Here is a 16,604-nt window from a genome sequence, read left to right on the forward strand (position 1 = left end):
AGCTTCTGTATTCAGCTCTACTAGACTCACTGACAATCTAGTTGTAGACAACCAGAAATGTTTAACTAATTTATGTGATTTTGATAATTTGTCACAAAGCATTCTGCAACTTATCAGCTCACCTTCCAAATATCTCATTCCCCCTCCTATTAGATCCCTCAGAATGGCCATGTATGGACCAAACTTCTGAGCCTTTTTAAATGCATCTGCCTGAACTTACAGAGAAATACATGTCAGGAGAGTTTGCTGGAGTCTGAATTTCTGAGCTGATAGTTTTTTGTTGTTGTTGTTGTTGATGATGTTTTTTGTTTGTTTGTTTTCACTTATTTTATGTAGATTGACTCAGCACCAGGTTTTTGGTTTCCATTTTCTCAGTCTGCTGCAGCAGAGCTGTTAGGATTCAGCTCACATAAACTTGTAATGGGAGAGCCATCAGCTTTGCTTGATCTCAGAGAGAAAGGGCAGAAAAAGTCGAGGCACTGCTGGGGAAGAGGTGTGGCTGAAGGAAGGAAAGTGATGTGTGAATTATACCTGGGCTTCAGCACTGTCAACACGGGTGAAACGTGGCTCTAAGTGAATTGCTTCAGCTATTCTACAAGGGCTGCAGCTGAGGATGTCAAATAAGGGTCTGTCCTGGGAGCCACAGACACTGCACCCCGAGGGCTCAGCTCATATTTCTAAGGTAGGAAAAAAAAAAAAATACAAACCTGAGAGGCAGCGACCAGAACCTGGTCATGCAGCTGACAGAACAAATTCATCACAGGGGAAGCCAGGAGGGGACCGAGCCCAGCAGCAGACTGGAGGCACTAGGATCAAGGGGGACCTCAACCAGAGTGGGCAAATCGCCTCCCAGGCGCTGTCTGGTGAGCAAGACTCCAGCATTTACCTGTTCCAGAGACTGTGCACTTAACAACAGCAGGTTAAAGAACTCTGTTTTATTTAGCAAGAAGGAACTTAAAGGTTTTGACCAAGTTCTTTTAAACCACAGTGGATAAAGCACCATACTGCATGGTGCACTCCTGCACAGCTGGGGCTTCTGATGAACTCAATTTGCAAAGTTTTATTCTTATTTTGCAAGCCTCTACCTTTCCCAGACATTCCCACCAGGTGCGTCTATGTCCATCCCTGCATCCCTGTACCCTTTCATCCCTCCCACCCCACCGGCGGGCCCTGCCGTCCCAGCAGCAGCCCTGCAGCCAACAAGACCACAGCTGGGGAAAAGAAACACTGGGGAGATGTTCACATGTGTTCAGCTCCATTTTGCTGTGTAAATTAAGCAGGACCCAGCAAAACAGGCAGCCCCCAGCCACTGCTCTGTGTGTCGTTGCAGGTCCCTGGCTCAGATCGGCAGCACACAGGATGCTGCTGCAGTCCCCTGTGCCTGGCGGTGAGTGAGAAAGACACCAAGTCAGCCTGCGATACTGCAAAAACGTCTGATCCGGTGAATTTCTGCCACGGGCCCACCGCCTGCGGTGCCACCGAGCACTGCCCCTCGGCTAGAGGACGTAGAAGTCGTTGTTGTTCGATAGGTCGCTGTACTGGCAGAGGGCGAGAGCAGGAGCTTGTGCGGGAGGGGGCTCAGGGCGACTGCTGCCCGGCCCCCCCTGTGCCCCGGGCTTGCAGAGCTGGGTCTCCCACCAGGGCTCCGCCACCGCCCGGTGCTTGCGCTTCAGTCTGCTGCCGCCGTCGCAGTAGGTCCCGCAGCACCGGCAGGCCAAGAAGTGCTTGGCTCGGTGCTTGGCCTTCGGCATGGAGGCCGCGGCCGTTCCCTGGGGCACAAGGCCTGTGGCCACAGCACCTGGCGGCTCAGGCCGGCCTTTCAACCGGCTCCTTCTCCTCTGGACAGGGTCCAGGCTGATGTCGGACTGCGAGGAGCAGCTCTCGTTCCAGCCGGAGCCGGCGCTCAGGCTCCGCAGGGGCAGGGCGAGCCGCAGGGCCTTCCAGAAGTGGGAGCCCGAGCGCTTGGACTTCTCCCCCTTCCAGGTGACGAAGGAGACAGACTCCTTCAGCTGGAGGATGCTGGGGTGGGTGCACTGCAGCGGCCTGTACTCCACCACGATGAGCTTGGTGGCGATGGCGTTCTGGCACATGATGCCGAGCTTGAACTCCAGGAGGCTGATGCTCTTCTCCGTCAGATAGTCAGGGCTCAGGACCACGATCATCCTGCGGCTCCTCTGAATGAAGTCGAACACCGCTTCAGTGGTATCTAAGAGCACAAGGGCGAGGAATTGGGGTGCACAGGGGTGGGGGAGTGGGGAGAGAAAAGCCAAAGGAAGCTGTTTGACGGCAAACCTGCACAGACACCACCACCCCTTCCCACTTAAGGGAGCCTGGCACAAGCCCGGTGAATTTCCACTTGCCCACACTCCTGCCAGCCAGGACTGCAGGAGCAGTATCAGCATTTTTGCTTTGCAGTTGGCTTTTGAGAAGCCTGAAGTGGTAAATGAGAGGCCAGGACAGCAGGATAAGCCAGGACCATACTCCAACTGCAGCACCACACAACACCACGCCTGCCAGGGAAGGGCAGGAGCTTGCTAAAAGACAGGTCTTGGTTGGGGACCACCTGCCCACAGCCTTTTGCATCAAAGAGAAGCAGTTGCCCCATTGTGCTGCAGCTCATGCTGCCGAGGTGGAGATCCACCTCCCTCTCATGCTGCTCACCCAGAAACAGAAGCGTCCAAATTTAGAAAGAGGAAAATGCCGGCTTTAAACATTTACATTAGTTCCCAAGTGAGATGGGGGGGGGGGGTAAAAATACTGTCCTCCAAAGCATTTACTGGGGCTGGTTGCAGTTTGTAAAGCTCAGCAAGATGCTTGGCTGGAAGGGTGCCAGGCAAGGGCAGCATCTCTTTCATTATGAACATTGAAAAGTGGCAAACCCAAAGGATGTCCTTGGGCTTCTATCTATGGCCTGGGATGCAGTAAGCATACTGAAGGTGTCGTGGCTAATGGGTGAGCAGCAGAAAGGATGGGAATTAATAAGGCTGTGGCACTTAGCAAATTAACTCCGGCTGATTAACAGAACTGTGAAACTTTTAAAGATAACATGTGGAAAGGCCACCCACTTACTGCATGCGGGGGCCTGAGATGGGGGCACCTGAGGACAAGGCGGTGCTCAAGCAGGGCAGGGTGAGAGAGCCTTGGGAAGAGCCGCAGCGGGTAGGAGAGCTGGCGCTGCTACCGCTGCTAAAGCCGCAGAAGGGCTAGGCAAAGGCAGGCAGAGGAATCTCAGCAGCGCCCAGCGCCCGGCTGCGAGCTGAGATTTATACACATAAAAATACCGCTCCTTCCATGCGGTGGCAATGCCTTTACTCTTGGAGCCCTTGGCCGTCTGTTTCCTTACCTCACAGCTGAAGGTGCACTGCATTGCACCTGAATGCATCTTACTTTAACACTCTACAAAGAAATACTTTTTCAGAGACATGACTGTAAAACACATTGTGCCTAGATTATGTGGGGACCAAGACTTGGGATATGAAAAATGATTGAACAATTAATATCCTTCTGGAGAAAGTAGGGCACTGTTTGGTTCTTTAATCTAACACTGGAATTTAAATCAAACTATTTGGATTATTATTTTCTTGTGTAAAAGGTTTGAGGGATTTTCCCCCTCCACACACACAAGTACAGGAAAACACTGATTCATCAAAATCAGAAGTAGATGATAAAGTCAGTTCTGTCAGAACTGTAACTGAAAGACATGAAGCACTCTAAACACCCTATTTCAAAGGCACAAAGAATTGGCAGCAATCTCCCAATTTACTGAGTCCAGGCTTCATTCAAACCTGTCTGTAACTGACTGAGATCTATTTTGAAATCAGCCAAGCTTCAGCATCTTCTGAAAGAAAAAGCGCCTTTGCTTGCTTGAAAGGTCTTTCTTTTTGAAACCAGAATCACAGAGGGATGTAGGCAGGATCAGCCCCTGGGAGGTCACCTCTTCTACCCGCCCGCTCATAAAGAACAGGTTCAATTAATGTGAATGACTCCAAAACTGCTGAAATGAAATGTTTTGATTGAGCTGACAGTGAAGGTTTCCTTTTTATCAATTTAAAATTTGCAGCCTTTTCAGACTCAATGTTTTCTGGCAGCATAGACGTTCCAATCCCCAAAGATACATTTTATTCTTGAGAATGGGATGCCTTTAGACGTGGCTGACCAGGACAGTTTGGGATGTTCAGATTACAATGTAATCCCAGCTCACAAAAAACACCCTGTGGGTGTTTCACAGCATGCAGGCAGGGCGGTTCCTGTCAGTGCCACCATCAGCACAGCACGGGACAGGTAGGAACAACGCTGCAGGGCTCCGGGTAACAACAGAGCTGGAAATCCAATACTCTTGGCTATCTGCTCTCACTAAAAATCTTCCATCTTTACTACACAGTTATGAAGGACTTTGCATATTTCTGTCGGATTATTCATGTCTGCACACCCCCAAGGTGTAACAGAGAATTTCAAGTCCCACAGATTTGTCCCAGCCCAATAAAAGCTGTGGGGTCACAGACACCACACCCCATAGACCCCAAATCCTTAGATGATCACAAGTATTTGTTTTGCTGGTGGTCTGAAAGTTCGGGGCTCTTTCTGAACTTACCTGGTAGCATGCAGTCAAGGGAAAAAGCTAAAAAAAGTGGCTTGGATAACAACAACAACAAAAACTCACTGCCTTTTCTAGCCCGCTACCTAGAAGGTGATGGCCAAAGAAGTCTGAGTTTGATTTCGGTACTCAGGGCAGATTTTCAAAACTCTGGCTCATGGCTTAGTCCCTCAAGCAAAGGGATGACGTTTCCTTCCCGTTTTCCTATCCTGTGATTGTTCTTTGGTTCAAAGGCTTTCTGTGTGTGCATGTTGACTGCTGGGTCATATTTGAATGCTGTACATTTCCACATTTCTGCCTTTGTAGCAGTCGTAATGGCTAAGGATCTGTACAGGTACATAATGCAACAGCCAGGAAAATCCCCCCTCTAAGGCAGCATCCCCAAATGGTGTTGATGCTTGGACTACACACAGTCATCCTTCTTGCACACCCATTTGCAGATGTGATGGGGGGGAATGATACTCAATGATACTCGTGAGAAATGCACAAGGACTGAAATGCAAAAGTGAAAATGTTTTATTGAAAAGCAAAATAAAATAATACTGACACTTCACAGACCAAATAACACAAAGGCAAAAACATACAGGAAAGAGAAGGGAAAACTCTGGAACAGCTGTAAGACATCAAATGGCACAGGGAGATAAATATTCTTTCCAATTCATGCAATGCTGTTGCCTCATGAAAGAACAATGAGGAACTTTGTATGAGCTGCATATTGATAAATGTTAGGTCACAGCACGGAGACGCAAATGAATCAACTGAAACTGGGCAGAGGCTGCAACAGAAGCCTCACATGGAAGCCACAGGTGGCACTGGATGGAATGGCTGGCGTACCTGAGGGGCAGGTCAGATCAGCATGACAGCAGGGACTGGGGTCTATGCCTGGCCTGGCAGCTCCCAGTGAAGTCCACGGCGATGCTCCTAGGGGAGCAGCGCCAGAACCAGCACTCCTCAGGCCCCCTTCACACCACTGCGCCTTCTGCCTGGGGGTGTTTTGCTGATGTCTCTTCTGGGGTTGCAGTGGCACCAAAAGCTGCTGCTATGAATGCCAGGGAAAGACCCAGTCCCTTGCTTATTTGGAAAACTGAACAAAGTCAGCGTAATAAATGAAGTGGATTTTATTTCTTAAAATAATCAGACCTACTGAAACATCAGCAGATCTCTTGGTACCTCAGCCAAAAGCGTGGTGTGATGTGGTGAGATCTGGGATGTTAATTGAACTTACACATATTTTTGAGTTATTTTTTTAACAATCAAACTGGAATCTAACACGGTCCTGCTTCAGCCTCAGGGCCTTCCCTCTGCCTGCAGATCTGGCAGCTGATTACAAGGATGCTGAAATCACTGAAGCAAAGGGGAAGCTGGGCAAAATAATGCTGTTGCAATGGGTTCACAAAGCTTAGCATGGCCCTGGGTGGTACCTCATCCAAATGAAGCTTTCTGGAGTGTGGGAAGCAGCTCTGCCCCTCCACAGACAGCCACAGGAAAAGGCTCATTGACAGCAAAGCTTTGATGCACTCTGAGCAGACGAGGAGCTCCACAACCTGTAGTGAGGCTGACTGCAATTTTTCACTTGCTTAAAGAAAAGCTTATTTGGGGGTGGAGGAGAAGAGTGGGTAAGGGATGGAGAGGGAGGTGAGAAAGAAGAAATGGCTATGTGTTCCACGTTTGTACGGTACCTTCCCCAATGACATGGGCGGCTGGGGCTGCCAACTGCCCCAGCATACTTATTATTAATCATGAGATGCTACGAGCAGGGCGCTTTGCTGAAGCCAGGATTCAGACCCACACTGTTGAGGCTGGGCTGCTCACCAGGACACCCTCAAACCTCACTGAGTGAATAGTGCATAGACTCCACATCATAGTGCTTTTTAATGCCATTCACAATGGCTACACTTCACCTGCTGGACCCCAGCAGAGTGAAAGCATGAGTCAGAGGTGACTCAGGAGTAACCATTACCTACAAAAGATAAGCATGCACGTAGTGTGCGTAGTGCTGAATTCCACAATTAAGTGGGAAGGCCCATGCATGGGGAGCTACAGGAGCACAGGCACCCCTGGAGCTTGTAGTATTAATGTGAATATATTGTGAACAACAGTACCAGTCGATGCCAGGGTCCCACTGTGGTTTGGTCTGTCCTACAAGGGAGGGGACACCCCTGTCCTTGCAGCTGGGGTTTAACCCACCACATCTTTTCCCAGGCCTGCTGCCTTCTATTGAAGCAAGGACTGGTACTCAGTGGTTTCTGCATTTCCATTTTGTGCAAAGGTTGCAAAAGCTGAGATGCATCCTCTGTTCTGCAACTCAGGTTTGGAAACAAGACAGGTAAAGGTTCTGTAAAACCAAGGCTATTTTAAACCTCAGCCCCAGATGACGAACAGTGATGCTGTTCACAGCTGGGCAGGGCACGCCAAGTCTTAGCCAGCTGGACAGAGCCTTCAGTAAGCTCAAGTAAGTTTGCAGGGCTCCCTGGGGAGTTGGGCATATATCCAGTGTCATCCCAGAGTCCCCAGCAGCACCGTGCACAATGCTTTCCCCCAGCCAGCAGCTCAGAGACGGCAGGCAGGTTCAGTAGTATATCGGGGTTCCTTGCAGTGCTTGTGAAGTCCCTGAGTTTACGCTACAAAGAAGCATCTCTCAGACATGCTCCATGGCCTGTGCAAATGAGAGATTGTCCCTGGATTATGAGCGTTACGGCCCTAAAGGATTTAGGATACTTGGAAGACTGCAGTGTCCTAGAGATGGACCACTTGTTAGTAGAAATGCTACAATACAAAAAGCACCTAGCAGAGCTTTATTTAAAAAAAAAAAAAAAAAAGGGGGACTAGAGGGCTGGGACACACATGAAAGATTCTATTTTGGAAACACCAGTTAAGTTGCACCCCCTGCTCTGCTATGGGGACCAATAGCCAGGAAGGAGCAAAGCCACTGATGAGAGGAAAGGAGCCCTGTCCTGGAAGCTAAGGAATGCCCGAGAGAAACAGGGTAGAAGAGTACTGGCCTGTAAAAATGCCATGCTACCACAAGGTGCTAGCTGCACCCCACCCCAAGAGCCCAAATTCAGACTGAGACCAGGGATGGTGCAACTGATTACAAAGGTGTGCCATTTGCAGAGAGGTGGTGTATGCACTCTGGTCTTTCTACTGCCAGGGCAGTAGAAAAGCTGCAGAGAAGCATAACCAGAGGCCTTTCATGGCAAAACCTGAGCTCCTTCCCCCTCCCCAGCCTAACTTTGTTTGTTTTGTGTTGTTTTTTGTTTACTTTTTTGATGATGTCAAACATATGAGGGGTCTTTCCCATGAAAGCTTGAACTTGTAGCAATTTTTTTTACTGGCATTTCCACCTGCAGCTGCTTCCAGAACCTGACCTTTGGGAACTTGGATTTCTCGCCTTTCCATTTAATGATAGTCAAGGCTGCCTTGGCCTGCTTCAGCTCCTTCACTGTGCTCTTCTTGATGGCTTTGTACTGCACTAGAATGACTTTGATGTTGCCCTTGGAGGCCATATTCTCTAGACCAGCCTTGAGCTCCAGCAGGGCCTGTGTCCCCTGTGAGACGTAGTTGGGGCTCAGGACAACAAGCAGGCGTTGGCTTTTCTGGATGAAGCTCAGGGTTTCATCTGTGACAACTGGGAGAAAGAAACATCAAGGTGGTTAGTGACGGCTGAGAACACACTGCTGACCTGGAGTCACACTAGCAGATCTCTCTTGAAGAGGACTATAAAATCCCTCAGAGGCTCTCTCCAGAGATTACGCTGGTGCTTCCCAGTCCTGCAAGGGATTTCAGGTAGGACCTCCTACCCCATAGCTGGCACCCCCTGCCCACAGAGGGACATCTATTCCCAGCCCCAGGCTGCCTGCAGACGTGTTTCTTCCTCTCCATGTTCTGTAGAGAGAATGTCTGATGTAGCTACATCTGGTAGGTGCTGTCCTGGCAGCACCTGATGCTACAAGGATGCCGTCTGGCATGAGAGCTCTCTGGAGGATCAGATTTAGCTTTGTTCTAGGGGCAGTGGGAAGAGAGGCTCTCTGGAGCAAAGCAGGAAAATCACCAGATGGACAATGTGGGACCTCAAGTGAAAGACTCAGCCTGAACAGGCGGCATCAGGAAGCCAGCATGCCTACACTTAGCAGGAAGATGTCCAGAATGACTCAGGGTAATTGGGTAATCCCTTTGCTCCTTTCGACTCAGTTTCCCACATCAAATACATACAGCAAGTATCTACACTTTCCCTGAGTGGCCTCAGGGGTTAATTTACTTTGGCAATATTGTCACCCCAACTAGTGTTACTCATCCAGCTGTTCCTGCTGCTGTCATTGATGAAACCAGATTTGAGTGTTTCTAAAAGTGACAAGTAAAACATTCAGAGGACTTTTAATGAAGTTTTAATGAAGTGTCCAAAAAATGACAACCTTAGAGCATGTCATAGTAACTCTGTATCCTCTTCGATTTTCCAAAACCTGCAGGTAAATTGTCCTTAGACACCTTTCTGTAATTAATGTGAAAATCCTTTCTAAGTGTGAATTCCAGTGCTCACTCCCCCTGCTGCAGGATCTCCCACACTTCATTGACAAGGGAATGCTCTTTACTGGTCAGAAAATACAACGGAGAATAAAACAACGCTGACAGGCAACTTCATTTAGCTGTCAAGCACATTTGATTAATTCCTGTCAGCAAACTCAGAGGATAATCCATCTCCCACTGTTTCTCCATCAAGGACAACATAACTCTACCTATGACACAGATGTACACTCCAGAGGCATGACACCAGCTGCCAAAAGCTATTTCCTGGCCTGCCATGCTTCTCCAAGAAGATTAGTCAAATCCCAGCTCAGAAGCAACGGGGAAGCCCCAGCAGTGTTGCAAACAGAGCAAGGACGAGCCACAACAGCCGAGCTGGGGAGGGCTGGTTCGTGGAGCTCACTGGATTGAGGCCAACAGCACCCGCTGGGTGATGGTGAAGGCAAGGGGGCCCGGGAGAGCTGTGCTGAGAGGAAAAAGAGACTGTCCGAAGGGAAAGTCCAAAGGGAAAGGATGGAAAGAAGTAGCAGGAGTGGAACATAAAGGACATGGATGTCTTCAGGACCAACTAGCAGGAATAAGTCTGTTTGCTCAGAGTCAGCAGTGGTCCTGCAAAACCCAGAGGAAGTCAGGCTGCCTGGTACAGTCTCTCTCCCTTTCACAATCCCATGTCTGCACACAAGGGAGGAAGCACCAGACTAGCATCTGTCCATTCTGCCCTCCTAATGATCTGGCAAGCCTTTCATGTCAAGTAGTGTCCAGCATTTACTCAGCTATTGATCATTTACAGTACATGGTAAAGCATCCTTCTTGCAATCCCCCCTTCAGCAGCCCTGCCCTAGGGCTTTGTCAGGCCAAAACTGCTGCACCCAGGCCTCTGCTGGGAGCAGCCAGCAGCAAGGAGCGCAGTTTGGTGGGCAGGGCCAAGGGCAGCAGGGCTACAGACAGCACAGCTAACAGGCAATGTTTGCAACAGTCCTAGAAGATTTGCAAGCTAAACAGTTTCTTTGTGCAGCTGGTGAATACACTTCTGGCATACAGCAATCTTAAATAGCAGAGAGGTAGAATAAATTCTGTCAGTGCCAGATTAACCAGCCTCAAGTGTGAGAGCTTGCAAACTTGCTCTGAGCCTGGAACAAGCATTGAGAGCCTAGGGGGTGACCTGCCACCTCATCCAGGTGCTCTCTAGAGGGAGCAGCTTCAGGATTACAGCTGGCTCCCTTTCTCCTGAGGCACCTGCACTTAGCTGCCCTCAAACTTAGAGGTGCTGTGCCTTGGCAGTGATCTAGGAGAAAAAGAAGAAAGGACCTCAAACTGCTTCTGCTCCCTGTCTCACAGCTGGGCTAGGACTCTGCCAATCCACCCTGCCCTTTTCAGAAAAGACTCTAACAGACTTGGTCTGCACGGGTTCTGACCATTGGGGTCCAAACTCAAAGCCCATGAATTCAAAAGGTTCTGCACTGGAAACAGCTAAGTCTTTGAAATCTTAGAAGGCATCAGGGATCATACATCCAACCCCTTGCTCTGGCAGTTTGTGACTGTACACGTATCTGGAGAGCTTCACAGACTCTTCACAAACTTCCTTTCCTGGTGATTCCTGCATCCCTTTAGCAGACACTGCGCCTAAGAACTTGGTGCATGATTTAGCTTAAGACAACAAAAAACCTACTACATCTTAATGAAGAGATGAGTGTCACTACACGCAAAGTATTCTTAACCATAGCAACTAATTTTACGCTATGTTAGACACAGACTTTCTAATTAACGAGGGTGAGTGGGAGGCCTCCTGGGAGGGCACATTATCTTCTCACTGATGCTGGAACAGTGCTCCCCACGCCTCCCTGAAGCGGACACTCCTGTTTTTTTTTTTTTGTTGTTGTTGTTTGTTTGTTTTTACAGGCGCATGAGCTACCCTACATGAGCTACCAGTCTGGCCCAGTATCACATTCCCCTCTTTCTTTCTAACATTGACTTTGTTCCCCCTTTCTTAAGGCAACTCAGAGATTTCCTGTGAAGGTCAGTGGACCAGTTCCTTCACGTTGATAGATCAACAACTACTGCACATCACTTCTGGAGAGAGCAACTGAAACAATCAACAAACACCACTTGCCCATAGAAGCCTTTCCAGTGGCTTGGAACATCTGACATTATAATGTGAAGCAAAAACATTAGAAGATACTCACAAGAGATTGTTCTCAGAGATGGGAAAAAAATATAGAAGTTAGTTTGGAAAGGCCAACTCTATCAATTTTCAGTACCTCAAAAACCAATAAAGAAGAGAGGATGTGCATGGAGCACAGCCCCCTGTGAAATACTCACTTCCCCCAGGGAGGCTGTCTCTGTCGAAGATACACAGCTTGTACCCAAACTCGTTCTCCAAGACTCCCCGCAACGTCAGCAGCACAAATTCCTCCTCCTCCGCATTGCGTGCATAGGACACATACACATCGTACTCCTTCCCGTCTGAACGTTGGGAGTGCAGAGAAACACAAACAGCAGAAGAGACACTTGTGATACTGTGCATGCTGAGCCTTTGACTTGCTTCAGAGGAAAAGCAAACACAAAGGCTCACTTTGAGCTGAGGTACTGCAGGTACACATCAATTTCCATAGCTATGAGACAGCAGTGCTGCCTTTGACTGCTCATCCTGAGCACGCAGGCATCCAGACACCATTGGGTTGCTGTAGGCACCAGACTGCAGCAATCTGACTACCCCATTCTGTCCAGCATCCTTTTGTCTTCTTTCACCTCTGACACTGCTTCTCCCACTGCTATCTACTTATATGGGCAATCCCACCAGACAGGTTTGCACCCTGCCTATACTTTGAGAGCCACTGCACACCCTTGGCAGGTTCACACGACAAGCAGTGGGTCCTCAAACACCCTACTCATCCTACAGGGGAAGGACTGCCAGCTCAGAGTCTCTTAAGATGGATTCCTGGTAGCACAGGGAGGCTGTAGAAAAACTGAGGGCAGAAGAGTGATTTCCAGACCCTGTACTTCAGATGTTTAATTATCTCATCCTTTTGGATGCCTTCCTACATTTTAAAGCAATTTGCTCCCAATTCATGAAATCCTACATAAGAGTCACCAGAGAAACCAGGGAATTACTTATTTTGTAAGCCCTTAATTTCTTACCTAGAACGGTTTCATCTGTTCCAAAATGAGCCCGATAGAAGAGAACCATTTCCAGCCAGTAGACGTGATAGACAACGATCAGCACAACAACGAGCAGGATGGTTGCTCCCAGTCCACAGGCCAGCTCCACGGTGTACTTCGGTGCTATAACTGGGTTGAAAACAAAAGAGCAGGTCTGATTTACCAAACAGGCTGGGCCCTCAGCTAAGCAGGAACAAGCTTGTATCACGTGTAGCCAGAACACTGGCCCTTCAGAGGAACATGGCCAAGCCAAGGCTTTTCTGGCAGGACACATGATGGCTGGCCACCAAAGTGTCCCCACTCTGGGTTACCAGGTCTGGTTGGGCCAGCAGGGCAAGTCAAAGCACAGGCTGGGCTTCTGCCTCTGAACACAACCCTGGGAACAGCTGGATGGTAGAATGACCTGTACATGGACGTCACTTGTACAGTCCAAAGACAGCTCATGAGCGTGATCCTCTCTGAGTGTGAGGATATGCAACTTCTTCGAACATAACTGCACTTACAGGAGAGCCACCTAAAGCTCATCTGCAGCACAATAAAGGCAGTGGTCATCACTTTCCCTCCCCATCACACGTACACAGTTCTTGTGTCTTGTCTCTGACTGATAGCAAGGATGTAAGTAGTCACAGCTGATTGTTTCCAATCAGGAAAGGAGAATCAGAGTTCATACCAGAAAAGATTAAACGTTTGCAAACAAACAGGACAACCTGTGGACATAAAGCCACAAGATCACAGCCCTGCCCGCCCACCCCCAATTCATACAGCATCTGTCATGCCACTGCTGCTTCTTTGTATTAAGGGCATAAAATAAAACTGTATCCCTGGGCAACTCAGGTTTATACGGTGATTCAGGTGGCAGCTCACATGCACACTGACAAACTGGATGATAGAAGAACAGCAGTGAGTACAAACATCGCCAAATTCCAAGATTCATTAAGTTTTATTAGAAACTTAATTACTAAAGAGAAATCACAAGGAATTTAACAAGTTTCATTAGGTGATCAGCAAAAGTGCATGAGGATGAAAGGGAAAGCATCCAGAAAAATCAGGAGACATATAACCTAATGTAATGAAATAGCTGGAGCCAAAATATATAGCAACTTGCTAGAAACCAGAAGGCAAGTGGTGAGGGGTTAGGCTCTAGCCTGCTTGGCAGCATTACTATGTACAGTGGGGTGGATGGTCTGCAGTGAGCTTAGCTTAAGATGGTTCTGCCAACAGTGGTCACAGCTGGTCCCTGCAATTTGCTGTGGAACGAAGAAGAAAGGAAGTGTGGTGAGTAACAAGGTCTGCTCAGAACAAACCCACTCAGCTGCTGCAGGAGCAGAAGAATTATATGGAGGAGGGAGAGAGAAGATAGTGCTGATCAGTCCACTAGAAACAGCATTTAGGCACTGCTGTATAGAGAAAGAATTCGGCTCTAGAATCAGTTCTTCTACATGTACCAATATCATCCCAGAAGAATTAGGAATGTAGGGTGAATGCAGTAGCAGACTGCTTCAGTCTTTCAGTTCTGTGTTGGGACTACTGTTCCTTCCTAATGATTCAGAAAAGGTCCACCCCAAAGAGGACTAAAAAGTAAAGAGGACAGGGACCAAGAAGGAAGAGAAAGAACCCTGAGTAAAAACGTCTGTGAGCCTTTCCGCACTAACAGGGAAGAGTGGGAGTAAGGTAGTATTTAGTATGATCTACACAAGGCAAAGTAGCATCTCATATGGGAAAGTGGAGGTCTGACCTACAGCAAGCAGGTGTTGAATCTGTAGATGAGATTGATTAGGAGGCAGAAATATCCGCCTTACTCAGGAAACTTCATATACCCGTGGTGAAGGCACGGTTCTTATTACTCAGAGATAGGTCTGTAAAACAGGAAAAATGCCTTTGATGAAGAGATGTAGGAAAAAACACCCTCTGAACAAAGCTTGAGCAGAGCTGGATCAGTCCATACCAGTCACACAGAAATGGTTGCATCTAGACTGGAGCATCATCACAGTAAGAAATAAAACCTCAGAGCATCATGCTCAGAACACCTCACTCCCTGTGCAATATCACAGAGTGCCGCTTGCATTCTGCAGGATGCCAACAGGTAGCTGCTGCATCACACAAAACCCTCACACCACAAAGTAATCTAAAATAATTTCAAAGAGCATGTCCCCTTGGTTCTGCATCAATTGAGGTACACAGATAGGATGAGAACAGTTCTACCCCTCCCTTTTCTCCCCAGACACTTGACCATGGCATGGGAATGTGTGACATATAAGACTTTGCTCCCTGCCTCTAAGAAAAAATGCACTACGATCAGCAACAATACATTTATGCATAAAGAGTAGTGTGCATTGGGAAAAAAGGCCTGAACAAATTATTTGTTCTCTTGCTGTTTTGCAAGGCAAGGTTCAAGGCTGGACCAACAACCCAGCCTGAGCATGCCTCATTTCACAGCTATGCTCTGTAAGTACTTTACCTTTCATGCGCACTATGGCCTGGCTATAGGTCTCCCCTCTAGCATTTCTGGCATAGCAAGTATAATTTCGTTTCAAGTCTTCTGGTGTGGCTTTTGCAACTGTTAGAGTCCTTATGATAGTTTTGTCTTCAAAACGCCCAATAATTTCACTGCAAGAGAAAGACTAGAGTATTACACACATGAAACTGCAGCGAGTTCTTACTGAAAAATACTCCTTTCCTGATGTAACTTACTTGGAAGGCACCTAAACTGGTATTTATAAATTGAAAAATACTTCAGATTTTAACGCATCTGCAGCTATTCCTTTATCTGATAACAGTTTTTTCCTTTGCTTTTTTTTTTTCTGCATAGGTTTGCAAGCTGATCAGGCAGTGATTGCCTTTCATATCTAACTCAGCACCCAACAAATGGGTTTCTGAAGCTCACTTGGATTTTTCACATAATTACATTTCTCTCTATTCCCCTAATCAATACTATGCATAATACTATATATTTGTTTTCAGCCTCTGTCTCTTGAAACATTATTGTTGATGCAATTACAGAGCATTCCTCTAAACAGAATTGTGTCTGCCCCGTTTCAGAAATCCAACAGTACCATCAGCTGTTTGTACTGCTACCAGGACCTGAATAAGTGATGTGAACCAGTAGACAAAGGCAGCTCTAGCAGGGGTATGGTAGTGTCACACACTGTACCCACACTCCTCTGTGGGGTGCAGGAGGGGGGTAGACACAAGCCAAGGCTGACATTACTGAGTGTTACCTTTGTGTGACTTTTATCTTGGGGTCCATGATGTCATCTGTGTTTTTCCCATCTATGGTCCACCACACCTCTGTTCGGGAGTCCTTCAGAAAGGTGAAGAAGACCTCACAGGACAGAACAAGCTCATCCCCTGGGAAGAAAGGACCACAGTGAAGTATTGCAAAGCAGGAACAGCAACACAGTGACTTCTGAGCTCCCCAGTGACCCTACCAACTTGAGCTCTGCGTCCCCTTCAGGAGACATTGAGGCCAGCACACCCCTTCAGACCTCTAGCTATTAAAAATCATGGACACATTGACTTGTGACAGACAACCAGGAAAAAATATCCTGCTTTCCTAAATACTTCAGGAACTTCTTGACTACATCAGGTGATCCACCCAGCGAGAGATGTTCCACGCCGACCACTTCTTGGAAAGCTTGGCAGTACTAATCATCCCCCCTGCACAGGGGATTGTGCCCTTGAAGAGAAGCATTTTGGTGTGGAAACACTTGTTCAGGCATTTCACTTCCCCCCAGGATCAGGCTTGGGAGCCTGAATATCATTGTGATCAGCCCATACGTGACTTTGTCTCATAGAGACAGTGGAAGAGGTCTCATCTTCTCAGCCAAGCAGCAGTGCTTTAAAGTGAAGAGTCCACTGCTAATCATCATCATCGGCATGACATTTATTAGAGCAGTGTAACAGAACACAATCCATTCAGTGTAGGGAATTGTTCCAAAGAGCTGTCAGTCTAAACAGATGGGATGGGGGAAGTGGTGTAATACCCCATTACACAATGCTGTAAGGCCAGCAAACAGAGAGCTGTCATTAATTAGGAAGTAACCAGCCAAAAGGGAGATGAGATGAGCAAAAAAGTGGCCAGAAGGCTGAAACCACTATGTGCTGAATAAAGGAGGGTTGGAGCAAACCACAGCCAGGAACAGGGCTGATACAAAGTCCTGCAGGAATTCCTCTGTGCAGCTGAGGGTCCTCCACTTCATCTGCTTCTGCAGCTGCACCAGTTTGCTGGAGTCCTCTATCTCCATGCCTGATTATTTTAAAAAAATAAAATCTGTGTGCACAAAAACTTTAAAGCTTTGCTCTCCTATTCAGTCACGGAGAACTGGCACCC

At 47.8% G+C, this 16,604-nt stretch overlaps 1 protein-coding gene across 8 annotated transcripts in view; it reads right to left on the minus strand.

Annotated features, from left to right (window-relative positions):
- Positions 1 to 837: 837 nt before the first annotated feature.
- Positions 838 to 16,604, minus strand: part of IL1RAP (interleukin 1 receptor accessory protein) — a 45,832-nt gene continuing 30,065 nt past the window's right edge. For 5 of the 8 annotated variants that reach the window (XM_035334543.1, XM_035334544.1, XM_035334541.1 and 2 more), the window contains exons 7-11: positions 15,493 to 15,622; positions 14,733 to 14,881; positions 12,254 to 12,403; positions 11,435 to 11,578; positions 1,497 to 2,206 (exon numbers count right to left, since the gene is read on the minus strand). In XM_035334543.1, coding sequence (XP_035190434.1) covers positions 1,497 to 2,206; positions 11,435 to 11,578; positions 12,254 to 12,403; positions 14,733 to 14,881; positions 15,493 to 15,622 — 1,283 coding nt within the window. Of the gene's footprint in view, positions 2,207 to 5,087; positions 8,223 to 11,434; positions 11,579 to 12,253; positions 12,404 to 13,191; positions 13,522 to 14,732; positions 14,882 to 15,492; positions 15,623 to 16,604 lie in introns of those variants that run through there. The other 3 variants (XM_035334539.1, XM_035334546.1, XM_035334547.1) reach the window with 3 other exon arrangements.

The sequence above is a fragment of the Oxyura jamaicensis genome, chromosome 9 (genome assembly GCF_011077185.1).
Source record: "Oxyura jamaicensis isolate SHBP4307 breed ruddy duck chromosome 9, BPBGC_Ojam_1.0, whole genome shotgun sequence".
Taxonomy (NCBI): Eukaryota; Metazoa; Chordata; class Aves; order Anseriformes; family Anatidae; genus Oxyura; species Oxyura jamaicensis.